The following is a 20616-nucleotide window of genomic DNA, read 5'->3' as shown; positions in this document are numbered from 1 at the left end:
ACTATTCCCTGCCCTCCCTCTTTTTTATCTTTTTGATTCAACTTGTTTCTATACTTTTTTGACAATCCCTACGACCCTTTAAACTACTAATTTTTATTCATCCCTTATTAAGTTATTTTTGCTTATTAAAACACTCAGTTTAAAATGCTGACCAAAAAAAAAGGAAAAAAATTACTCATTTTATACAAAATAAATAGGTGATCCCAGCAGTGAACAGTGGAGTTAACTGCAAAATTTATACTATTTTCAGTTATCCTGTATGTGAATGACTCATGGTATTAGTGAAATAAGTCACACATCCACAAGCATTCTGATAACTAAACAGTTTATAAAAAACATGGAGCCAGTAACCCTAGGCTTAAGTTCAAATATTATCCTTAGTAATCCTAGGCCTGATTTTAAAGGTTCCTATCTTTACCTTGCTTGTTCCAGAAGGAACCTTCTGTTGATTGTACTCAAGCAATTCCTGCAGCTGTTTCTTACCAAGATGCATTTTTAAAAGGTCATGGTATTTGTACAGCTGTTCATTTTGAACCTAAGATAAAATAGTAATGTTAGTAATTATTCATAAAATTTAACATTTTGACTCAAAATAATTCAAAAGGTGTCAAAGTAACATTACAGTGCTAATGCTAATAAAGTTAAGATTTTCTTTACTTAAAAATATCCTTTTGATATATACTCATCTCTACACACAAAGAACTATCTTACCCATGCATCTGCCTTAAAGATTTGTATACCAATAGCCTTTAGACAACTCCCACTTAAACTCACAAAATGTATTGTCATTTGCACTATCGCATAATAATATTTTTATGCAATGTCCTCCACCAATAGGACAACACAACCTCAATGCACATTAGCCCCCCTCTTATTCTTTTGCATTTGTGAGCTTCATTCTTTAACAAGGCAAAGAATACTAAGTTGCACTGGAAGTGGGAAGAAAGTGAGTACAGAAGTATGTTTTCAGATACAGAAAAAATATCTTCCAAGACAATGCACATTTCTTCACACAGAAAACTAAAATCACACACTGATACAGTAAAATGGTCAGTGTGAAACATACCCAGGTGAGTTCTTTTCAGAAAGTACCCAAAGGAACACATTCATGGGAGAATACATCTCCAAATAAAAAGTGAGGAAATGGCAAACAAGCCCCATGTGTTTCAGTTACGAACAGAAAGCAAAATATCGTCATCCAAATAGTTGCACAGAAGAGGTTAGTCAGCCAAAATATATAGCACAGTTGGGGAATGTTCAGATCATACTTAGTGCACAACAACTCTACCATCAGACTCTTGGACTAAAATCATCTGCAGGAAAAGTGCACACAATTCATGCCATAGTGTGTGCTTGCTTCAACTCTACCATCGAACTCTTAGACTGCTAACACCAGCTGCAAGAAGGAATACAAATATGTGATATTAAGCATGTACACATTAACCTGACTGGACAACAACAACACCTGCAGGAAGATGACGTGTGTATAATAAGTGCTCACTTCAACTCTGATGAGCATAACTGGTCACAAGAGGAAAACATGCCATAACAGTTTGTGCACACATTAACTCTAATTGACAGTAGCAGTTAGCAGGAGGACACAGTGTTATATGAAATCCTTCTGACATGTTGGTGGAATAATTATGATGGGTTAACCATGCTACACTGACAGTGTAACCACCAACCTAGTCCCCTCCAAAATGTTCTAACAATATTTTTTTTCTGTTGACAGTACTAAAATGGGGACCAAATAAACCTGTTCTGAAAAGACAGTAAGCATGAGACTGGAAAGTAGGTAAAACAACCTCTGGTGCTGACTTTTCTATTACAGTCTATGAAATAAGTATGGTCTGGATTATACAGAATACAGATATCAGAATATACCATCAGGATAACTTAAGTAATCTTGCAGAACATTCTATCTAAACAATTGTATTATATATGGAATCACAGTAGATGATATGTTTGTTTTCCATTATTTTGGCTTAATGTGGAATTTTGGAAAATAAGCACACCTAGGGAGGTACTATCAGCCACTTGACAGGGTTCTGAGAGCAATGCTATAAAGGCAGAGTGAAAATGTACTCATCTAGTTAAGGACAGCAAACAGGGAAAGGCAAAAATCTGCAAGATGCAAAACAACCAGGTGGTAAAAATGGTGGATAATGAAAATATGAAATACAGTTCACATGCTGGTCTACAGAATTTCAACAAGCAGCTCTTGAAAACAAGATGTGATGGAATGGGGAATCTGATGGTATGCAACATGGAACAGTTTGTGGGCATTTATGACCAATGAGTGGTAGATGATACATAACAATTGAGACTAAGTACCTGTGAGGGCAGATGGAGATTATACTTGGAAAAAGAATACTAGGAAAGAAAAAAAGGTGAAAACGAGAGCCATGAAATTGAGAGGTATAGGCTAGGTAGCAATGAATGGCATGAAAGGGACACAACACTCTGTTCAAATTGGATCAACCACACTGATGTGAAAACAAACAAAGGGAGATAAGAGTAGGAGCTGTGAATTTTCTGAGGTGCTGAAACTCTGAGAAGGAAAGACCAGCCAGAGTAAAGTAGAACACATGAATGATGCAAAAGGGTTTGGGAAGGGTTTAGAATATGGAGATTTGAATAATGATAAAGACAGGTGAGGGGTTTTGATAATATGTCACAAGAAAAACTTTCAATTTAAGCTGGAACATGCCTTACATTACTATTTCAGACAGATTTTTATAAATTGGACATTTTTACCATAGCATACCTTCAGATTCTTTTCTTCTTTAGATGTAGTTTTCTGCTTTTTCACTGGACCATCCACTGTATCACATTTTCGTTTCCTTAATAAAAACATTTTTCTATAAACATTTCTGTTTATGATCACTATTTTTCTTGTTGTTACCCAACATTGTTATTCTGTGTTTAAGCAAGCAAAAAAACTTAATAACTGCAACATTAATGGTCTTTAAACAAAATCAGTTATAATCACTCATTTTGCAATACTGCATATTCAAATGTTTATTACAAATTCATGTTTCTAGAAATTGTAATTTAAAGTAAAACTCCTTACCCTTTCAGTTATCACATCAAATCACTTACCCTTTTACTTTTTTTAGTTTTTCTCTAAGGGATTTCTGGTCTTCGACACCCAATGTTCTAAAACCAGGAATCCTAGACACACATACACACACAAAAAAAAGAAAGAAAAAATCAAGAGACTTTAAACTTCAAATGCTCAAAACTTTAATCATTTTCTTATGATACAATGACCATTTACTGATATTTTCTAATAACATGAAATTAAGTTTTTCTTGTTTCACTGGATGTACTTAGTTAACTTAAAAACAGATTTATATTACATAAATCCACTTGAAATAACTTGTGTAAATAATTTAGCAAGTCTTCTCAGTGAGGTCAACTATATATTTTCAGTTGTCATTAAAAGATTAACCAGTAACATATATATACTGCTGTTAGTTTGTTCAATCTTATGAAAAGCTACTTGAAGATTATCTGTGCTAACAATTTCCAATTTTAAAGTAAAAGCCTATAGATATGGCAGCTAGTAAACATCATCCGCTGCCAATTCTAGTCAAATGGTGGGATTTTATTTTTTTCCTGTTGGTAATGAAATACAAACCACAGAACCTAAGATTCACAGTCCAGCATGCTAACCACTTGAGTACCAAAATTTACCATTTTTAACCAAAACCAACTAACTGCTGAAATATAAATCTGGATACATGGTTTTAAAATGTTTTTTAACCTACATTTTAAGACATTGCATCCACAAAATGATGTCTTAAAATTAATAGCAATTTAACAGTTATACAGACATGTTGAGGCTCTTACTTCTCAGCTGATTCATAAAACTCCAGCTTTTCTCTGTTTTCCACAAAACAGTCCACATGATACCACATAGGCTGAGGACCATACATTTTGGATCTCTGGCTTTCATAGTCTTTCTTTGATACCCTAACTACACCCTGGGTTAAAACAATAACAAACATAATCATTATACAATTTAAGCATTAAAAATGTTGAATAAACAAAAACACCATTTAAAACATTTTATAGCCACCTCCTAATTATATTTAAAACTATACGAATTACTTTCATAAATAGTACATAACTCAGATTTACATATAACTTCAAATTTATATTATTAAAATCTGATATTGGGTTGTGTTATAAACTTGTTGTGTTATTCAAATGAATAGGTGCATAATTAATTCTGACTTGTTTTATCATTAACATATTATTGGATATTTTAGAAGATTACGTGTATTTTGTGAAAAGAATTTCAGCATGCTAATACAGTGGTCTAAAATGCAAACCTTACTGCAGCCAATATGTTTAGCAGGCTTTATCAGTAACTATATAATGTTAAACTGGGTATTTTTACAGAGGATTACTTTATACTTTGTGAGAAAGATATTAATATGCTAATACAGAAACCTAATATAAAATTCTGTTGCCACAACTGGTGTGTTAGCAACTATATACTTGGTTCAATGCACTATTTGTGTTTTACCCTCCACAGGTATTTCCAGACAATTCAATAGCTCTTGGCAATGGGTTGAGGCTGGAGTCGCTAAATTTCCAAAGAAAACTATTTTTAATGCAATAAGGTAAAACTGTGGGGGCAAAATAGCATAATAAGGAGAACTGAGAAAAATAAAGACAACTGTCTTATTACCACCATGTATTTGTACCTTATATGCAAAACCATAGAACAAATAGATAAAATAGCTGCAATACATACAATTTCCTTATTTTTCTCAATTCTGCAATAATAGTTTCACCAAGAACCAGTTATTTCAAATATCAATTATGTAGAACACAGTATCTTAAAGAAGGAAGCCTTCACTCTTAATCAAAGAAATAAGAAACAATGTGCAGCAAATATTTAGAATAAAAACAAGCATCAAAACGACACCAAAAACCAATCTAAAACAACAATATAATTTATAAAATTAAGGCTGGGTTACAAAAACAAACCCACCAGCTCAAAATTTCACTGCAAAGAAACAAAGAATATCTCTTGGTACCATTGAAAATATAATAAAGAAATATTTAAGGCTGACAAAATGAAGAATCCACAAGTTTCTAATCATATCAACAAACCAACAACTGTAAAAAGCAGTTAGTAACACTTGAATAAAAAAACAAACAAAAAACAATTTGACCACATTCTTGTCAAGGGTTCAGTAGCAACTGAGCAATAGCCAACTTGGAAACAGGACAATTCAGTAACAGTAAATTATGTTCAAAGACAGGTTGTCAATAATTGTGTTATGAGAAGGATTTGTTACTATATGTTTACTTAGGAGAGTGCACGATTATTTACACGTACATGTATCAGGTTTACAATATATAAGTAATTTGTTCATTTTGAATAAATAAATACAATATAAAATGACCTGACACAGACAACAAATTTGTAAGGTATATAATTTATATTCCAAAAATGAACCAAGTGAGAAAATGTAATTATCAAACATCTATAATGTGTTACGAGTAAAAAAGCTACAGATTTGCTAAAATGTTGAGCTATTTATTTACTTTCAATAGCCAAAAGCACTTGCCTAGCCTCTTATAAAAAATACTACCAGTATGTTCAAAATACTGGTATGTCAACAAGTTGTCTGTCGACTAATATTATTGCCAATGAAATGAGTGTCACCAAGTTGGCGATCACCCAGTTGACCCTGAACCCTGTCAAGTTCTGTAATGCAGTTCCAATGGACTTTGTTTGATCTGCTTAAGCTCAGTAATAGAAACTGGCATTTATGTACAATGCAAGGTTTGTTGAAAATTAAGATGTTTGGTTTAATTTTGATCTCCATGTGTATTGCAGAAGCTTGATATAACAAAATTAGTTTCAGGCAATAATCATAACCATCAGAATGAGCAGGATTAATAAATAAAAGCTACATGGAACATATATAAAGTGCAATTAACCCTTTCCACACAGGCCATGAGTCAAAAGTAAACACATTGCATTTGTTGATTCCCTTAGGTTTGGTATCAAACTGTATATTATAATTCAAATTTTAATATTATTCATTACTTAATTTCTTAACTTAAAAGTAAATATTACATAAACACACCTAAACATCAATTCTTATGTGTCATGTGGTATGTTGAATGCAGCACTGGTTTGAATTAGATGTTTGTGATATCAAAATACAAAATCTATAGTTTTGTATGAATTAAGAACTCAAATTACCAATACTGACAAGCTAAAATATAAAATAAAAAACCTCTTATCTTTTCTATTTGCTGAGCTATTGCTATATTTACTGAAACAAATAGTGGTCCCCACTCATCTCTTTCAATTTTTGGAAACAGTCCCTTACATGCACTTACTTCTACATGACATGTGAATAACCAATCGAAAGCTTATAAGGTTCCCTTAGTGATTTCCTCATCCATTTTTTAATATAACAGCATCCTCTCTTTCTTTCAAGACAAACATTCAGCTGGTAAGTGGAATCTTTAGTTTGTTTGCGATTTCTTTCTTTTTTTTAAATAAAAATACAGCTTAGTTATTAAACTTGATACATTATAATGGAATTCTGTGGTATTAATGAAGTAATTTATGACTGTGGTTACTCAAATGTATATATTAAACCTTTAAAAAATAATTTTCATATCTTCCACATGGAAAGTTTCTTAAGGCTTAGCAAGCTAAGGCAAGCAGCAACGAGTACAAAGGTCATAACTAGAAAAGCAATTGTGTACTTTATTTCTATATTTACTGTTCTAGGTTTTAAGAAAAAGAAGCTTAAGGGATCATTTGTAAATAGCAATAATGATTATATAATTGAAATGTGAGTATATTTTACCTAATAGCTATTTAGTCTAAACATTTATCTTTTTGTTTTTACAACCTGTAATTATACCAGAATGAAAAGGGCATAATTTAAATTCATTTCCTAATTTAATATAGTGGTTATGAGATCAGTAAAATTGACTGAATCCATACACAGATTTGTTAATGAAAATAACAATAGTTTTTCTTTAACAAAAAGGACATAAGAATTTTTCATATGAAATTTGAAAGTTTACTGATGCATAAAAGTATTTTTACTCTTAATAAAAAATTACTTTGAACATTGATAGGTAAAATGCAAAAATAAAAAAATGTTAAAAACTCTACCTAACAAACCTAGAGACAATAAAAATTTAAAAAATGATATTTTGTGTATAAAAGCCTATTAAAGTTTACTGATACTCTGTCATATTTCATGAACAAACATTTCCTAATTTAAAAGTAATAGCATGAAAACTATAACAAGCACAAAATGGTTACGTGATCAGTCTCAGGAATAGAACCCATGTTGAAAGAGTTAACAAATATACTTGAAAACTTCTTTTCTGTAATAACAGCACTTCCAATCTTCAGTAAATATTTTATTTAAAAACATATTAAAACAAATGCTGCAAAAAAGGAACAAACAATTTACCTTTTCAAAATTGATCTCACACCAATGACAAACACTACTGTTTCAATCTTAGATTCACACCCACAAAAAGTTCTACCTTTTTCATCTTGGACTCACACCAACAAGTACTACCTTTTCAATCTTGGATTCACATCCACGACAAGTACTTCGATTAGATTTGGCATATTCTGTTGAGAAATCTTTCATATGATCTACAGGTGATGCACTTCCACTATCACTTGCCTCTGGACTGGCTGTTAAAATTGCAAAACAAAAAAATTTCAATAACAAAGCCAAACATTCTTAAAATATAATCTAGGCCAACTGCAAGCTAAACTATAAACAACGTTTTGGAACATGGGACCCACTGCTCCATCTTCTAAATTAAATTAATATAATTTTAAATATTAAATAAAAAACTTAAAGCCAGCTCTTATCATTCATATATTTATCAAGCTTTTTCTTAAACTCAATTAAATTTACTGTCACTTTCTTTACAATCTTCAACACCTCAGTCAGACCCCCAAAACTATTTTTTCAAGAGAAAACAATTTAAGATATTTCAGCCTCTTCTTGTATGACAACCCCTCCATTTCAGGCACCATTCTAGTAACCCTTCTCTAAATCCTTTCTAACAATTTGATGTCTCTCCTATGGTAATGAAGCCCAAGACTGAATGCAATATTCCAAATGTGATCTAACCAGTGACTTGCACAATGAAATTATAGCCACTTTACACTTATATTCAGTATTTATGTAATTAAATCCTAAAATTATATATGCCCTACCACTTGCAACAGCACACTACTTGGATGGTATGAGACTGAACGACTATCACACCAAAATCCCTTTCCTTCATAACACTGTTAAATTTATTCTCATCCAAATTAATTCAAATTATGGTAACCAACATACATTATCTTGCATTTATTATGATTTAAACCCACCTGCCAACTCACGAAATGATATAAATCTTTTTTCTAAATCAGCAACATCTTCTTCAACTAACATCCAAGACATTAATATCATCTGCAAATGTTCTTATTGACTATTCCTTTATATATGTCATTAATCTAAATCTAAATGAGCAAAGATCCTAAGACTGAGCCCTAAGGTATCCCACTTGTAACAACTCAGTTCAATGAACTCCATTTGTTACAACCCTCTGCTTTTTTACATCAAGCCATTCTTTTCAATTTGCTATCTTCTCCCCAAAAACCAAGAATTTTTTTTACAAGTCTTTTATGTGGCACCTTGTCAAATGCTTTTTGAAAATCCAGACACACCAAATCTAAACCCTTACCTTCATCTACATAAGCAGTAATATTTTCAAAGTATGTCAAAAGATTGGGTAAGGCAAGATCTTTCATTAGTGAAATCATGTTCACTATAATAAATTCTAAACATTGCTAAATGAGTTTGCAATTCATCTTTTAACAGACTTTCCAAAACTTTTACCATGACCAATGTAAGACTAATGGATCTATAATTACAGGGCCAATTTTTATCACCTCCCTTGAAAAAGAGTTACATTAGCTAACTTCCAATCCTTTGGTACCTGCCTACTATTCAAGAAGTGACAAAAATAGTAGCAAGTGGCTAACATATCTAATCTTTTACCTCCATCAAAACTCTTGAACAAATATTACCTGGCCCAAAAAACATCGTTTTTAAACTAACCAATCTTTCTTAACCAGCTCAGAATCAATGCAGTCATCCTGCTTCCATTCATCAATTTCCCCCCCCCTTACACTTCTCGTACAATCGCCGTGATGAAATAATAATCAGTGATGTCGTAATGACGTTTTTTCGTGTTTTTTGTGTGTTTTTCTCAGTGTATTTGTACTTACCTGTTACCATTATGTCTGAACTAGCATACCGTACACCACTATTAACAGTACACGCTCACACGATCGTTAAAAACTAAGAAATTTAAACCAACGAATTATTAATAGAAGAAATGACATTTATTTTATTCAACAATGTAGAAAAGAACAACTAACCCCTAATTTTGTAAAGGTAAAACTTTCAAAAAATTTTAATACATACACAAACATTATCCAAAATTTACAGAAAAAACTACTTAAAGCCATGTTAAACACACAAAATACAAAGAACTACATGACTTACAAAAACCAAAAAATGAACCTAAACCATCAACTGGCATGCTGCATTAAACCAGAGATTCTGGGACTTATACAACGAAACATAAACCAAATCAATACTAAGAACGACAGAGACAAAAGATCTGCCACAACAAAAAAACTAGAAAAACTAAGATGCAAACAACAGAAAAGACACCAAAGCGACAAACCGTTGACTAACCTCATAATTAACAGATCCGACCGTCAATTAAACACAGACGAGAAACAACTACTTAACAAAGGACTCAACTCGCAATAGCACCTAGGTACATTCCAACCATAGAAATCAAAACATGTTTAGAAGACCTAGCCAGGAGACTTGTGATACTTTCTACAGAAAAGAAAAACAAGGAAACAACCAAACACAACCAACAGAAAGAAGACAACCTAGATAATTTTATTGACATCCAACAGCCAAACTTCCCAGGTAAAATTACAAAAATATTTTCCAGAAACACCTAAAACAACATCTTAAACGATTTTTCAAAGAATTTTCTCACAAAACCATCAACATAATTTCACAAAACAGAAAACTAAAAAACAACCTTACAAAAGAGACATTAATTCCATTAAAACCTAAAACAAGACAAAAACATAAAAATTCTAAAAGCAGATAAAGGTAACACTATAGTCATAATGAACACGAATGAATACATCCAAAAAATGAATAACATCCTATCAGACACGAACAAATTTAAACCAATGCACACAAATCCAACAAAGACACACGAGACGCAACTGAACAAATTACTACTACAAATGAAAAAAACCAACACAATTTCACAAACACTTTATTCCTACCTACGTAAAACCGACTCACGCACACCGCAAATATACGGCATCCCCAAACCTCATAAACCAAATTGTCCATTACGACCAATAATGTCCACATATGAATTGTTTAATTACAATCTTGGTAAATACATAGCATGGGCATTCTTCAAATATGTAACATCAGCCAGCTCATTCATCAAAGACTCTTTTAATTTCAAGTTTAATCTTAATCAACTTAATTATAAAGCCTTAATGGCCAGTTTCGATGTTATATCCTCTTTACAGAAGTTCCAACCACTGAAGCCTGCAAGATAGCCTTAGAACTCTATATCCGAGACCCTAACCCAACTATAGAAATTCCCAGTAACCAGTTAGCAACCCTCATAGAATTCACCACGATAAAGACAAACTTCATGTTCAACAACCAAAACTATATACAAACAAATGGCCTAAGCATGGGCAACCCAGTATCACCAGTTCTAGCCAATATTTTTTATGACACAAGTTGAAACACAAGCAATTAACACAGCATTACATCCACCAATATACTGGTACAGATATGTAGATGACACGGTTGCGGGATTCATATCTACAGAACACATACTTAATTTTTTCAATCACATTAACTCTATACATCCCAACATTAACTTCACATGTGAATAGGAAGAAAGCAATCAAATATCATTTCTTAACCTCATAATTACAAGAACTGACACACAATTCAAAACAGAAATCCACCGAAAAATCACCCATACTGGACTATACATTCCTTGGGACTCAGCACATGAAACAAAACAAAACTCAACATACTAAGAAACCAAATAAACACAGCCATAAAACTATGCTCACCAGATAAAATTAACGATGAATTAGACAAAATAAAACAATACTTCATCAACATCAATAAGTTTCCTCCACAAACCGTAGAAAACATTATACGCACACACCTAGACAGAAAGCAAAATCAACCAACTAAAGTAAATACAGCTCACGAATCAAAAAACCACGAAACCATATACTGCTGTATACCATATATTCCTGACATCAGCAAACAAATAACCAACATTTGGCAAAAATTAGTAACAAAATATGACATTCCAGTTAATACCAAATTTATTCAAAAACCAGGCACAAAACTGAGGTCTATACTATGTAAAAACTACACTGACAAACACCACACCAACATTATTTATAAAATACAATGTGATAACTGCCACGACTTCTATATTGGAGAAACAAGTAGAAAAATGGAAACCAGATTCAAAGAACATAAAAAGTCACCTTCACACGTTTTCGAACACTGCAAGTCAAATAAACACAACATAACCATAGAAAACACTCAAATACTAAATAAAGAAACAAACATAAACAAACGCAAAATTAAAGAAGCCTTACTTATATAACAACTTAAACCCAAAATAAACCAATATAAAGGAATGCCTTTATACCTATATTAATATAATAAAATAAATAAAATTATATATTCAAACATCTAATACCGCCCTCCACATTCCGACACTCAGTTACACAACCCCTTCCACACATGTGGTCAGCTTCCGGTCAGTTACCTCTTTCTTTGTGAACCTGACGATGACCGAAGAAGGTCGAAACGTTGTTCGCTCTTCTATGTAAAATATTTTCTCAACCCAAACGAGCCGTTTTTGCATATAAATTAGGGTACAGTTCAGCAGTGAACACAGAAGCTGTAGAAGGGATTTTGCATGCAACCACCGAACCACAACAAACCATGGCAGAGCCCACAGAATTACCTGATTTGGAACCATCCGTATAAATTAGAATGAAAAGATTATTCGAAAGATGTTTAGTAAATAAAAGATGGTACTTCCAATCGGGAGTATCTGCCTTTTTCAGGTGACTTGAAGAAAGGTCACATTTGGGGGCTGTAATAAGCCATGGTGGGATGGGCTGACCAGTGGATTCTGCAATGTTATCCAAGGACAGACCTAATTCATCCAATTGCACCTGGATGCCAAGGCCAAAAGGAGCAATGGCAGATCGTCTGTTCTGAAAAAGTATGGCCCAGTGAGGAACGAAAACACATCCCCAGGTGGAATGCTTTGGTAAGGAATGAAGTTTCGAAGAATATAGTAAAGACAGTTGCAAACGGCAAAGGTGCAGAGAAGGTTCATGAGATTCTACATATAAGCTTTGAACTGGGGAGGTGCGGAATGCCCCAGTGCAGAGTCGAAGTCCTTGATGATGAATGGGGTCCAGCATCTTTAAGGCTGAGGGTCTGGCAGAGCCATAGACCATTGTTCCATAGTCGAGTTTTGATCAAATAAGAGCATGATATATCTTTAACATAGAACATCGATCCGCTACCCAACTGGTGGTAGAGAGGACACGGAGGATGTTCAGTGCTCTTGTGCATTTGACCCGTAGCTGCTTTAAGTGTGGTATAAAGGTCAGCTTATGGTCAAAGATAAGCCCCCAGAAGTTGGTCTCAGGGACCAATGGCAGCAAAAATTCACAGATACGGAGTTCAGGATCAGGGTGAATACCCTGTTGGTGGCAAAAGTGCATGCAAACGGTTTTAGAGAGAGAAAAATTAAAGCCGTTCGCCGTAGTCCACATCAGTATGCGATTGAGGGCAGTTAGTAGTTGCCGCTCAATATATCTCATGTTCGACGACTGACACAAGATGTGAAAGTCGTCGACATAGAGCCCATTCGCAACAGTGAGAGAGAGTTGTTCAGTGATGGCATTTATCTTTATACTGAAAAGTGTGACACTCAAGACACAGCCCTGGGGGACCCCAAGTTCCTGTACAAAAGAGCAGGAAAGTGTCGAACCCACAAGAACTTGGAATCTCCTGTCCATTAAAAATTTTGTAATAAACATGGGTAAATGACCACGTAACCCATATATATGGTGGTCTCGCAATATGCCATACCTCCATGTTGTGCCATAAGCTTTCTCAATGTCAAAGAATATTGAAACAAGATGTTGGCATTTGAGAAAGGCTTCTCTGATTGATGTTTCAAATCAAATTAGGTGGTCTGTGGTGGAGTGCTGTCGTCAAAACCCACACTGGGTGAGTGAGAGGAGGTTGTTTGATTCGAGGAACCAAACAAGACAAACATTAACCATCCTCTCTAAGGTCTTACAGAAACAGCTTGTCAAAGCAATTGCTCGGTAGTTTGAAGGAATCTTGGGATCTTTCCCAGGCTTAGAGAAAGGTAAGATAATAGATTGGCACCAGGCATTAGGAATAACATTCTCCTGCCAGATCCAATTAAAAAGAATTGGAAGAATAACAAGAGAAGCAGGAGAGAGATAGCATACATGTCATAGTGTACATCATCAGGTCCAACAGATGTACTGCCAAACCGATGAAGGGCCATTTTCAGTTCTACCAGTGAAAAGGGACAATTATAGTCAAAGAGATAGTCAGTTCGAAAGGAAAGAGGTGAACGCTCTGCCCAAGTCTTGATGGCCAAGAAGATGAAGGAAGAAGCAGAAGTGCTAGATACCCAGTAAAAGCTTCCACCTGGAGTATTGACGATGCTCGGGACATCAGCTACCTCTTGGCCATCAGAGAGTAAGATCGAGAGGGGGACAGAATTGTAGTGCCCACTGACCTTTTGAATCCTGTCCCATATGACCTTGGAACTGGTGGTAGAAGCTATGCTAGTTGTAAACTTAATTCAAGATTCCTTCTGGCTTTGACGTCTTACCCACCCAGAATGTACACGGGCCCATTGGAAATTGATGTGGTTCGAAAGTGTGGAATGTCTACGAAAAGTATCCCAGGCCAATTTTTGAGCCTTCTGTGCTAAGTGGCAAGCAAAATTCCACCAGGGACGAGGATATCGTGGAAAATGTGTCGAGGTTTTAGGAATACAGTGAGCAGCTGCTTGTATAATATAGCCAGTTACCGCTGCCACACAGTCGTCTATTGATGGCTGATTCACAATGGCAGGATCAAGTTCTGCGAGAGCAGTGAAAGTGGACCAGTCTGCCTGATCCAGCTTCCACCGGGGCACACAAGTAGGGTGGCATCGACCACTGCCAGTATCTCTCAAAAGTATAAGAAAATAATCACTGTCCAATGGATTATTGTCAACCCTCCATGAAAAATGGGAGAATAATGAAGGGAAGCAAACCGAGAGATCAATAGCAGTAAAAAACTGACTAGATGCATGAAAGTAAGTGGAAGAACCAGTATTGAAAAGAGAAAGATTGTGATCAGAGAGCATATGCTCTACAGAGCGACCTCTCCTATCAATAACAGCACTTCCCCAGAGGGGATGATGTCCATTAAAGTCCCCTAGGACAAGAAAGGGAGACAACTGTTCAAAGAAAGCATCAAGGTCTGATTGATCATATGTCTCTCCAGGGGACAGGTAGAGAGAGCAAACAGTGATGGTATGACCCAAGGAAACACTGATGGCTATGGCCTCCAAGGGTGCGTTGAGTGACAAAGACAGGGTGGGCACATGCTGATCAACCAATAGTGCCACCCCTCTATGTACTCGTCCACCACACAGCCTGTCATTTCTGTACAGAGAAAGCTGCCAAATGGTGACTGTATCAACAGGTTTCAGAAATGTTTCTTGTAAGGAAAGACATACAGGATGGTAGGAAGCAATCAGTGTTTTGATATCATCCAGATTAGAACGTAAACCTCGACAGTTCCATTGTATCAAGGTGGCCATTTTTAATAATGGGTAGGCAAAGTGGCTGGAGAAATCTTCTGTTTATGACCACGTCTTTATTCCTTACTGTCCTTACTGTCTATCGACCTCCATGGATTCTGCCCTGGGTCTATTGGGCAGGTCTTTGTTGTTGGAAGGGGATTCCAGTGACTGAGGATGCAAACAAACGATTGTTTTGCATCTTGAGGGTGGGAGAAAAAGATGTATCAGAAGAAATGCCTTATTTAAAACCAGAGGATGTGGATCTTGAGGTTTGTTGGAATGTATGGAAGGAACAGAGATGGGTGTAGAAGTTGATTCATCAACCTTTTTAACCATGGAGGTCAAAAGGCTTTTCATTTGTTTTGAAAACAACTCTCTTGGAAGCACAGAGAGATCTGTCTGCAGTCCGACTGTAGTTGTGGAACAAAGTGCAGCAGCATATGTCCGAGATGGAGTGACAGTGAGCAATTTCCTAGCCTCAGAATAACTTATGTAATGAGTCGTGTTCAAACACTGCACCTCTCTTTCCTCCAACCATTTTTGGCAAGAACAAAAGTAGGAAGGGTGAGAATCATTGCAGTTGACACAATGTGGGTCCGTGTCACACTCATAGGCATCGTGGTCCTTGCCACCACAACGAGCACGTGTCAGGGAACCACAACATGATGTCTTTGAGTGGCCAAACCTCTGACAATGGAAACATCGGAGAGGGTTTGAAATGTACAGCCGTACCCTGCAAGTTAGATAACCTGCCTTGATGGTTGCAGGTGCACGTGGTGATGTAAATGTCAAAACAAGGATATTTGTGGGCAGTGTAACTCCATCTTTGCGAATGGAGATGTGCTTCACTGCAGAAACTCCTTGAGTGGAGAGACCAGCGAGATCTCTGACTCGGTGATGTTCTTCAAATCCCTCTCAACAATAACTCCTCATGATAAATTCAAGATAGCATGAGGGGTAACCTCAATAGGTACATCCCCAATTGCCTTTGAAGTCAAGAGGAGTTCACTGTGTTGGGATGTGGATGTTTCAATGAATATGTCTCCAGATCAAAGCTTCTTTACTGACTTTGGAGAGCCAGCAAGACCCTCTATTTCCTTCTGAATAGAAAAAGGGGACAATTACCCTAAAGGTTTTTCTGAAAGAGAATGTAATATAAGAAAATAAGATACGTGTGTTACAGATGTTGAAGATTGCTGCTCAGTCTTCAAGATGTGGTAGTTTACCTATTGACTGTTTTTTCACTATTTTATTTAAATTTTTTGTAGGAGGATCCATAGGAAAAAAGGAAACTTTCGGTACCCACTGACCCCACCCACCATGGAGTCCTACGAGGGGACGCACTACAATGTCATGCAAGGACATTGCAGCAACGCCAGGGTTTCATGAGCACTATACCCAAACACCAGCATCAGACAAAATGTTCACAACACCCGCTGAGACCTTCCAACACTGGTACTTGGTTGACTCTAGCACAAGTGTACCAGCCAACTGACCCAAGGTGGGCCACCCAAAGGCCGCCCGTCTACAGAAATTCAAGGCCAAAGTGGTGTGTTAGGGTTGGATCCCTCAACCACCAGGATCCTCTCCTACCCTTCACAGGTCGCCATGCACAGCAAACATGTGGGTGGATGTTTAGATCCCAGAGAAGGTAAACTGAAAGAACAGAACCTTCCCTGGGAGGTCACCTCGCCACATACAGGAATCCACACCGAGGGGCAGAGTAAAGGAGAACACTAGTAAATATCAATCTAAATTCTTTCCAGAATGTCCAGAATAGCCTACAAGTGCAGTCTCAGATCCCCTTGGAAAACCACCACTGGACTGAATGTATGTCTCCATCTCAATATAAGGTCATGGAAAGCATCAACTGAAAGAGAGACCCCATGCAATCCTGTAGGTATAAAAATCAAATAGGTAACATGACTTTTCAAAGTATCACCAAGATAGTAAAGAGATAATACTAGTTAGCATATGGTTTATTGAGAAAGTGACAATATTATGTGAAGTACTCGCTAAAATATAGTTTCAAGATAGAGGTAGAATGCCAGGAGACAGATATTATGTGAGGAATAAAAGACCAGAGCAAGTGAATAAATGAGACCAATGCTCAGGTTGGCAAAAGAAAAGAAACCCTAACAATCAAGTAATAGCTGTAGTGCGAGGAGAGGTATGTTTTGGAAATCACCTCATCCAATGTGGAGAAAATGTCCAGTTAATTAAACTGTAGGGTAGTTGGAAGGGAAAAATCAAAAGTTTGTTAATAATGGGGTTGTCAAATTTGACCATAATTTGTTATTAGTGAAATACTTGTGCATGAGTTGTTGCTCTGTCTTATTTATCTTATTGACATTGATATAGGCATAATTATTTTAAAAGTTTGCTAACAACATTAAACTCTGATATTTCTCATTAATTGTATTTAGAATGTTAAGATATTATAAAACAACTTGGATCAGTTGGTAAGTTGGAAATATATTTGAATCATGACCTTTAATTACAGTTAGTGACAGGTAATGCATGTGTTATAATTTAAATTGCATAGATGAGAACCAATTTAATAGAACAAGTGAAGAAAAACCTGATAGAATTTTAAAATATATATATAAATATCATAATTAGAAGTTAAAAATAATAATTATTGCTATGGTGAATGCTGGTTACACCTCACTTGAAAAGTTCTCTAGTTTTGATTTTCTTATCTAAGAAAAAATACTGACTCATACTATAATGTAACTTGTTTATATGATACTGGAAAAACTTTTTATCACACTATATGCAACTCCCCAACTTTACAAAGTTTTTATCCTGTGTGTGTGCATGTAATTTGCAATAGAGGTCAAAATTTGCCTGTTTCACCTCTGTTTCTCGTCACAGAGAACTTTATTTTTTTCCATTCTCAGGATGGAGATACACTGTTATAAATATGTCACATGCAAATAAAAATAATCTTTCAACTTACGAAATAGTAGAACTGATCTTCAAAAAACAACTTTTATTAGACTAAATAAGTAAATCTAGAAACATCATTATGATTACTTGAAACTTGCTACAACAAAGAATGTAAAGGTTTTGAACCCCCAAAAAATGTTATTTACTTTTATTATGCAAATAGAAACATGTGAACCTTCTTGTCACTTATAATGAATTACACACAGACTACTAAGATGGTTGATTCTGTTGAGGAAAGAAGGGTTATTTTACAAGGGAAAGTTATATTAACATTTTCTCTTTGAGAAAGATATAGAACATCTTATTAAAATATATAATGTAATCTGGAAGCTCAAAAGAATAAATACAACTGATTTCTTTAAGCTTTATTCTAAAGATAACAGGTTGAAATAAGTTCGAAATTTGGAAAAGACAAACTATGACTCTGTTACAGTTAAAATAGTTGTTTTTCCTAAATGGTTGATTGACTTGTGGAACGAGTTGCTGTCAGCAATCTTTAATAAGAAAAAACCAATGATTTCCTGATAATCAAATAATGGGTTTACTTTTCTCAATAGTTTGTAGGTAAGACCAGTTTTGAAAGAACAAATGGTTTGGTGTTTTCTGTGTTATGGGAACCATGAAAGACTGTTGGTCTGACTTTTCAACATCAAATGTTTTAGAAAATTCCTAAATATCCTTTTTACATTGAATTTATGGCCAAAAAATACATTTATACTGTAAATTTTAGAAGTGTGAGAAGGTAAAAGCTGAAGGTAAGGAAAAGAATAGAAATATCATAGTCAAGGTTCACAAAAGTTAAATACAACAGGAAGTAAATATCCTGTCACAAATACAGCATTGTACCAATCAAGTAAGAAAATACATTCTATTAAGCATTAGTTAAAATCTAGTGGCAAGTTACAAGTTTGTTTTCCTAGCTAAATCTTCACACAATGATATCTTTATTACTAGCTATATTTATATCTTACTAATCTAGTACTCAGAGAAACCTATTTTTTTTAAATGTCGTAAAACTTGCTAATTTAAAGAGAATACTCTTAGTTGAGAGCAGAAAAAGAAATTGTGAAAATATAAAACACATTTTCTAACCTATTTTTTCCTTGATTTTTTTCTGGTCTTCCCACCTTAATGAATCAAAGTGCTCAATATCACCAACAGTTTTCACTTTCTGTTTTCCAAAGAAGCAACTGAAGTGGTGCCACAGTGGCATCTTACCATCAAACATTGGAGACTTAAAGGCAAAATAGGAAGGATTAGAAAAACATTAATTTTAACAAACTATTCATAACCTATATTTTTATTAAAACAAAACTAGAAATTAAAATGGGTGCTACTATAGTATGCTGCCTACAAAGATATTTACATTAAGTCATGTAGTCTATACAGATACTATCATCAACACAGTTTAACTTTACAAATGGTGCCAGTTATTAAACATTTTTAAACTAATCAAGTGCAAAATACCATTAAATAAAATTTTGGGGCAAATATCATTGGAATGAAATAAGTTCCAACAATAAAAACGAGTGCAATTAAAACCTAAATTTAAGATACTCTTGGAACACAACTTATTAAATTAGTATAATATGCTAAACAAAACTATGAATACACAAATAATTTAACAAGAAAGTATGTTTTAATGAATCATTATAATGGTGATGATGATGGTATCTGTGTAGATCACAGATAGTATAAATATCTTTGCAGGCCTCACACAATAGCAGCACCTTCAAATGTTTAAATGGTTTAAAAAAATTAAAAAGTACTCATACATACTTAATAATGAAAAAAATTCCATTTCAAAGCAATAAACCCACAACAATAATAAAACCTTGAGATGTACAAATAAAGAAAACTTCAAATATGATAAAGTATGACATGCTTATACAAGGGTTTTTCTTTCAACCTTTGTCATTTTTAGAATGGGAAGATATTTCATAAGTGATTTTATAATTAGAATTCAAGTAATAAAAGCACATTATATATAGTCTGATTGCACTCTACAAGATGTTTTATGACTACGTCTAAAATGGCTACCTAGTTTTTTACAACAAATTTTTCTTGTTTTTGATTTCAATCCAAGTCCTATCAAATGCCAAAGGGTTAGCTAGTCTCCTACCACTTGTTAGTAAGGCACTTTATAACAACTCAGACTAGTATGTGTGTACATCTGAATACTGCATAGGTTGATCTAGTACAGCACTAAGGAAATTAAATGTTTAGTACCTTTAGAAAGGAATAAGACTACTGATGGAAAAGTTTATACTTGTATACTCTAATGAAACAAACCAATAATAATATAAGCCTACAAACATCACAGATGTTTCAATAATACCAATAGTAGTAGTAGTAATGTGCTCGTATTACACATTTTTTAAAAAACACTAACAATTAAATATTAAACACCACTAATATTAATGCAAGCAGTATATGGTTATATTAGTAGTTTCAGATATTGAATTCAATTACCAAGAAGAATGCAGTATCATCAGGCATAAACTAAAGCTGAGCTTTTAGATTGTAGTAAGAGACTCATTACCATTTTTTCAGTCCAACAAAACAGGCACTATTTACTTTGTACAAGTTTATGTAGCCAATATCCTCACAAACCTTGTGTTAAACATTCTT

At 34.6% G+C, this 20616-nt stretch overlaps 1 protein-coding gene across 2 annotated transcripts in view; it reads right to left on the bottom strand.

Moving 5' to 3' along the window:
- The window catches only part of Parp1 (Poly-(ADP-ribose) polymerase), a 54123-nt gene that overhangs the window by 31335 nt on the left and 2172 nt on the right, over positions 1–20616 (bottom strand). The window contains exons 2-7 of one of the 2 annotated variants that reach the window (XM_076498042.1): positions 19078–19219; positions 7587–7708; positions 3856–3989; positions 3103–3174; positions 2768–2843; positions 419–535 (exon numbers count right to left, since the gene is read on the bottom strand). In XM_076498042.1, the coding sequence (XP_076354157.1) occupies positions 419–535; positions 2768–2843; positions 3103–3174; positions 3856–3989; positions 7587–7708; positions 19078–19219 (663 nt within the window). Of the gene's footprint in view, positions 1–418; positions 536–2767; positions 2844–3102; positions 3175–3855; positions 3990–7475; positions 7709–19077; positions 19220–20616 lie in introns of those variants that run through there. The other variant, XM_076498043.1, reaches the window with a different exon arrangement.

The sequence above is a fragment of the Tachypleus tridentatus genome, chromosome 4 (assembly GCF_004210375.1).
Source record: "Tachypleus tridentatus isolate NWPU-2018 chromosome 4, ASM421037v1, whole genome shotgun sequence".
NCBI lineage: Eukaryota > Metazoa > Arthropoda > Merostomata > Xiphosura > Limulidae > Tachypleus > Tachypleus tridentatus.
Note: the sequence above shows the minus strand (reverse complement) of the source record. Positions and strands in the feature narration are given on the sequence as shown.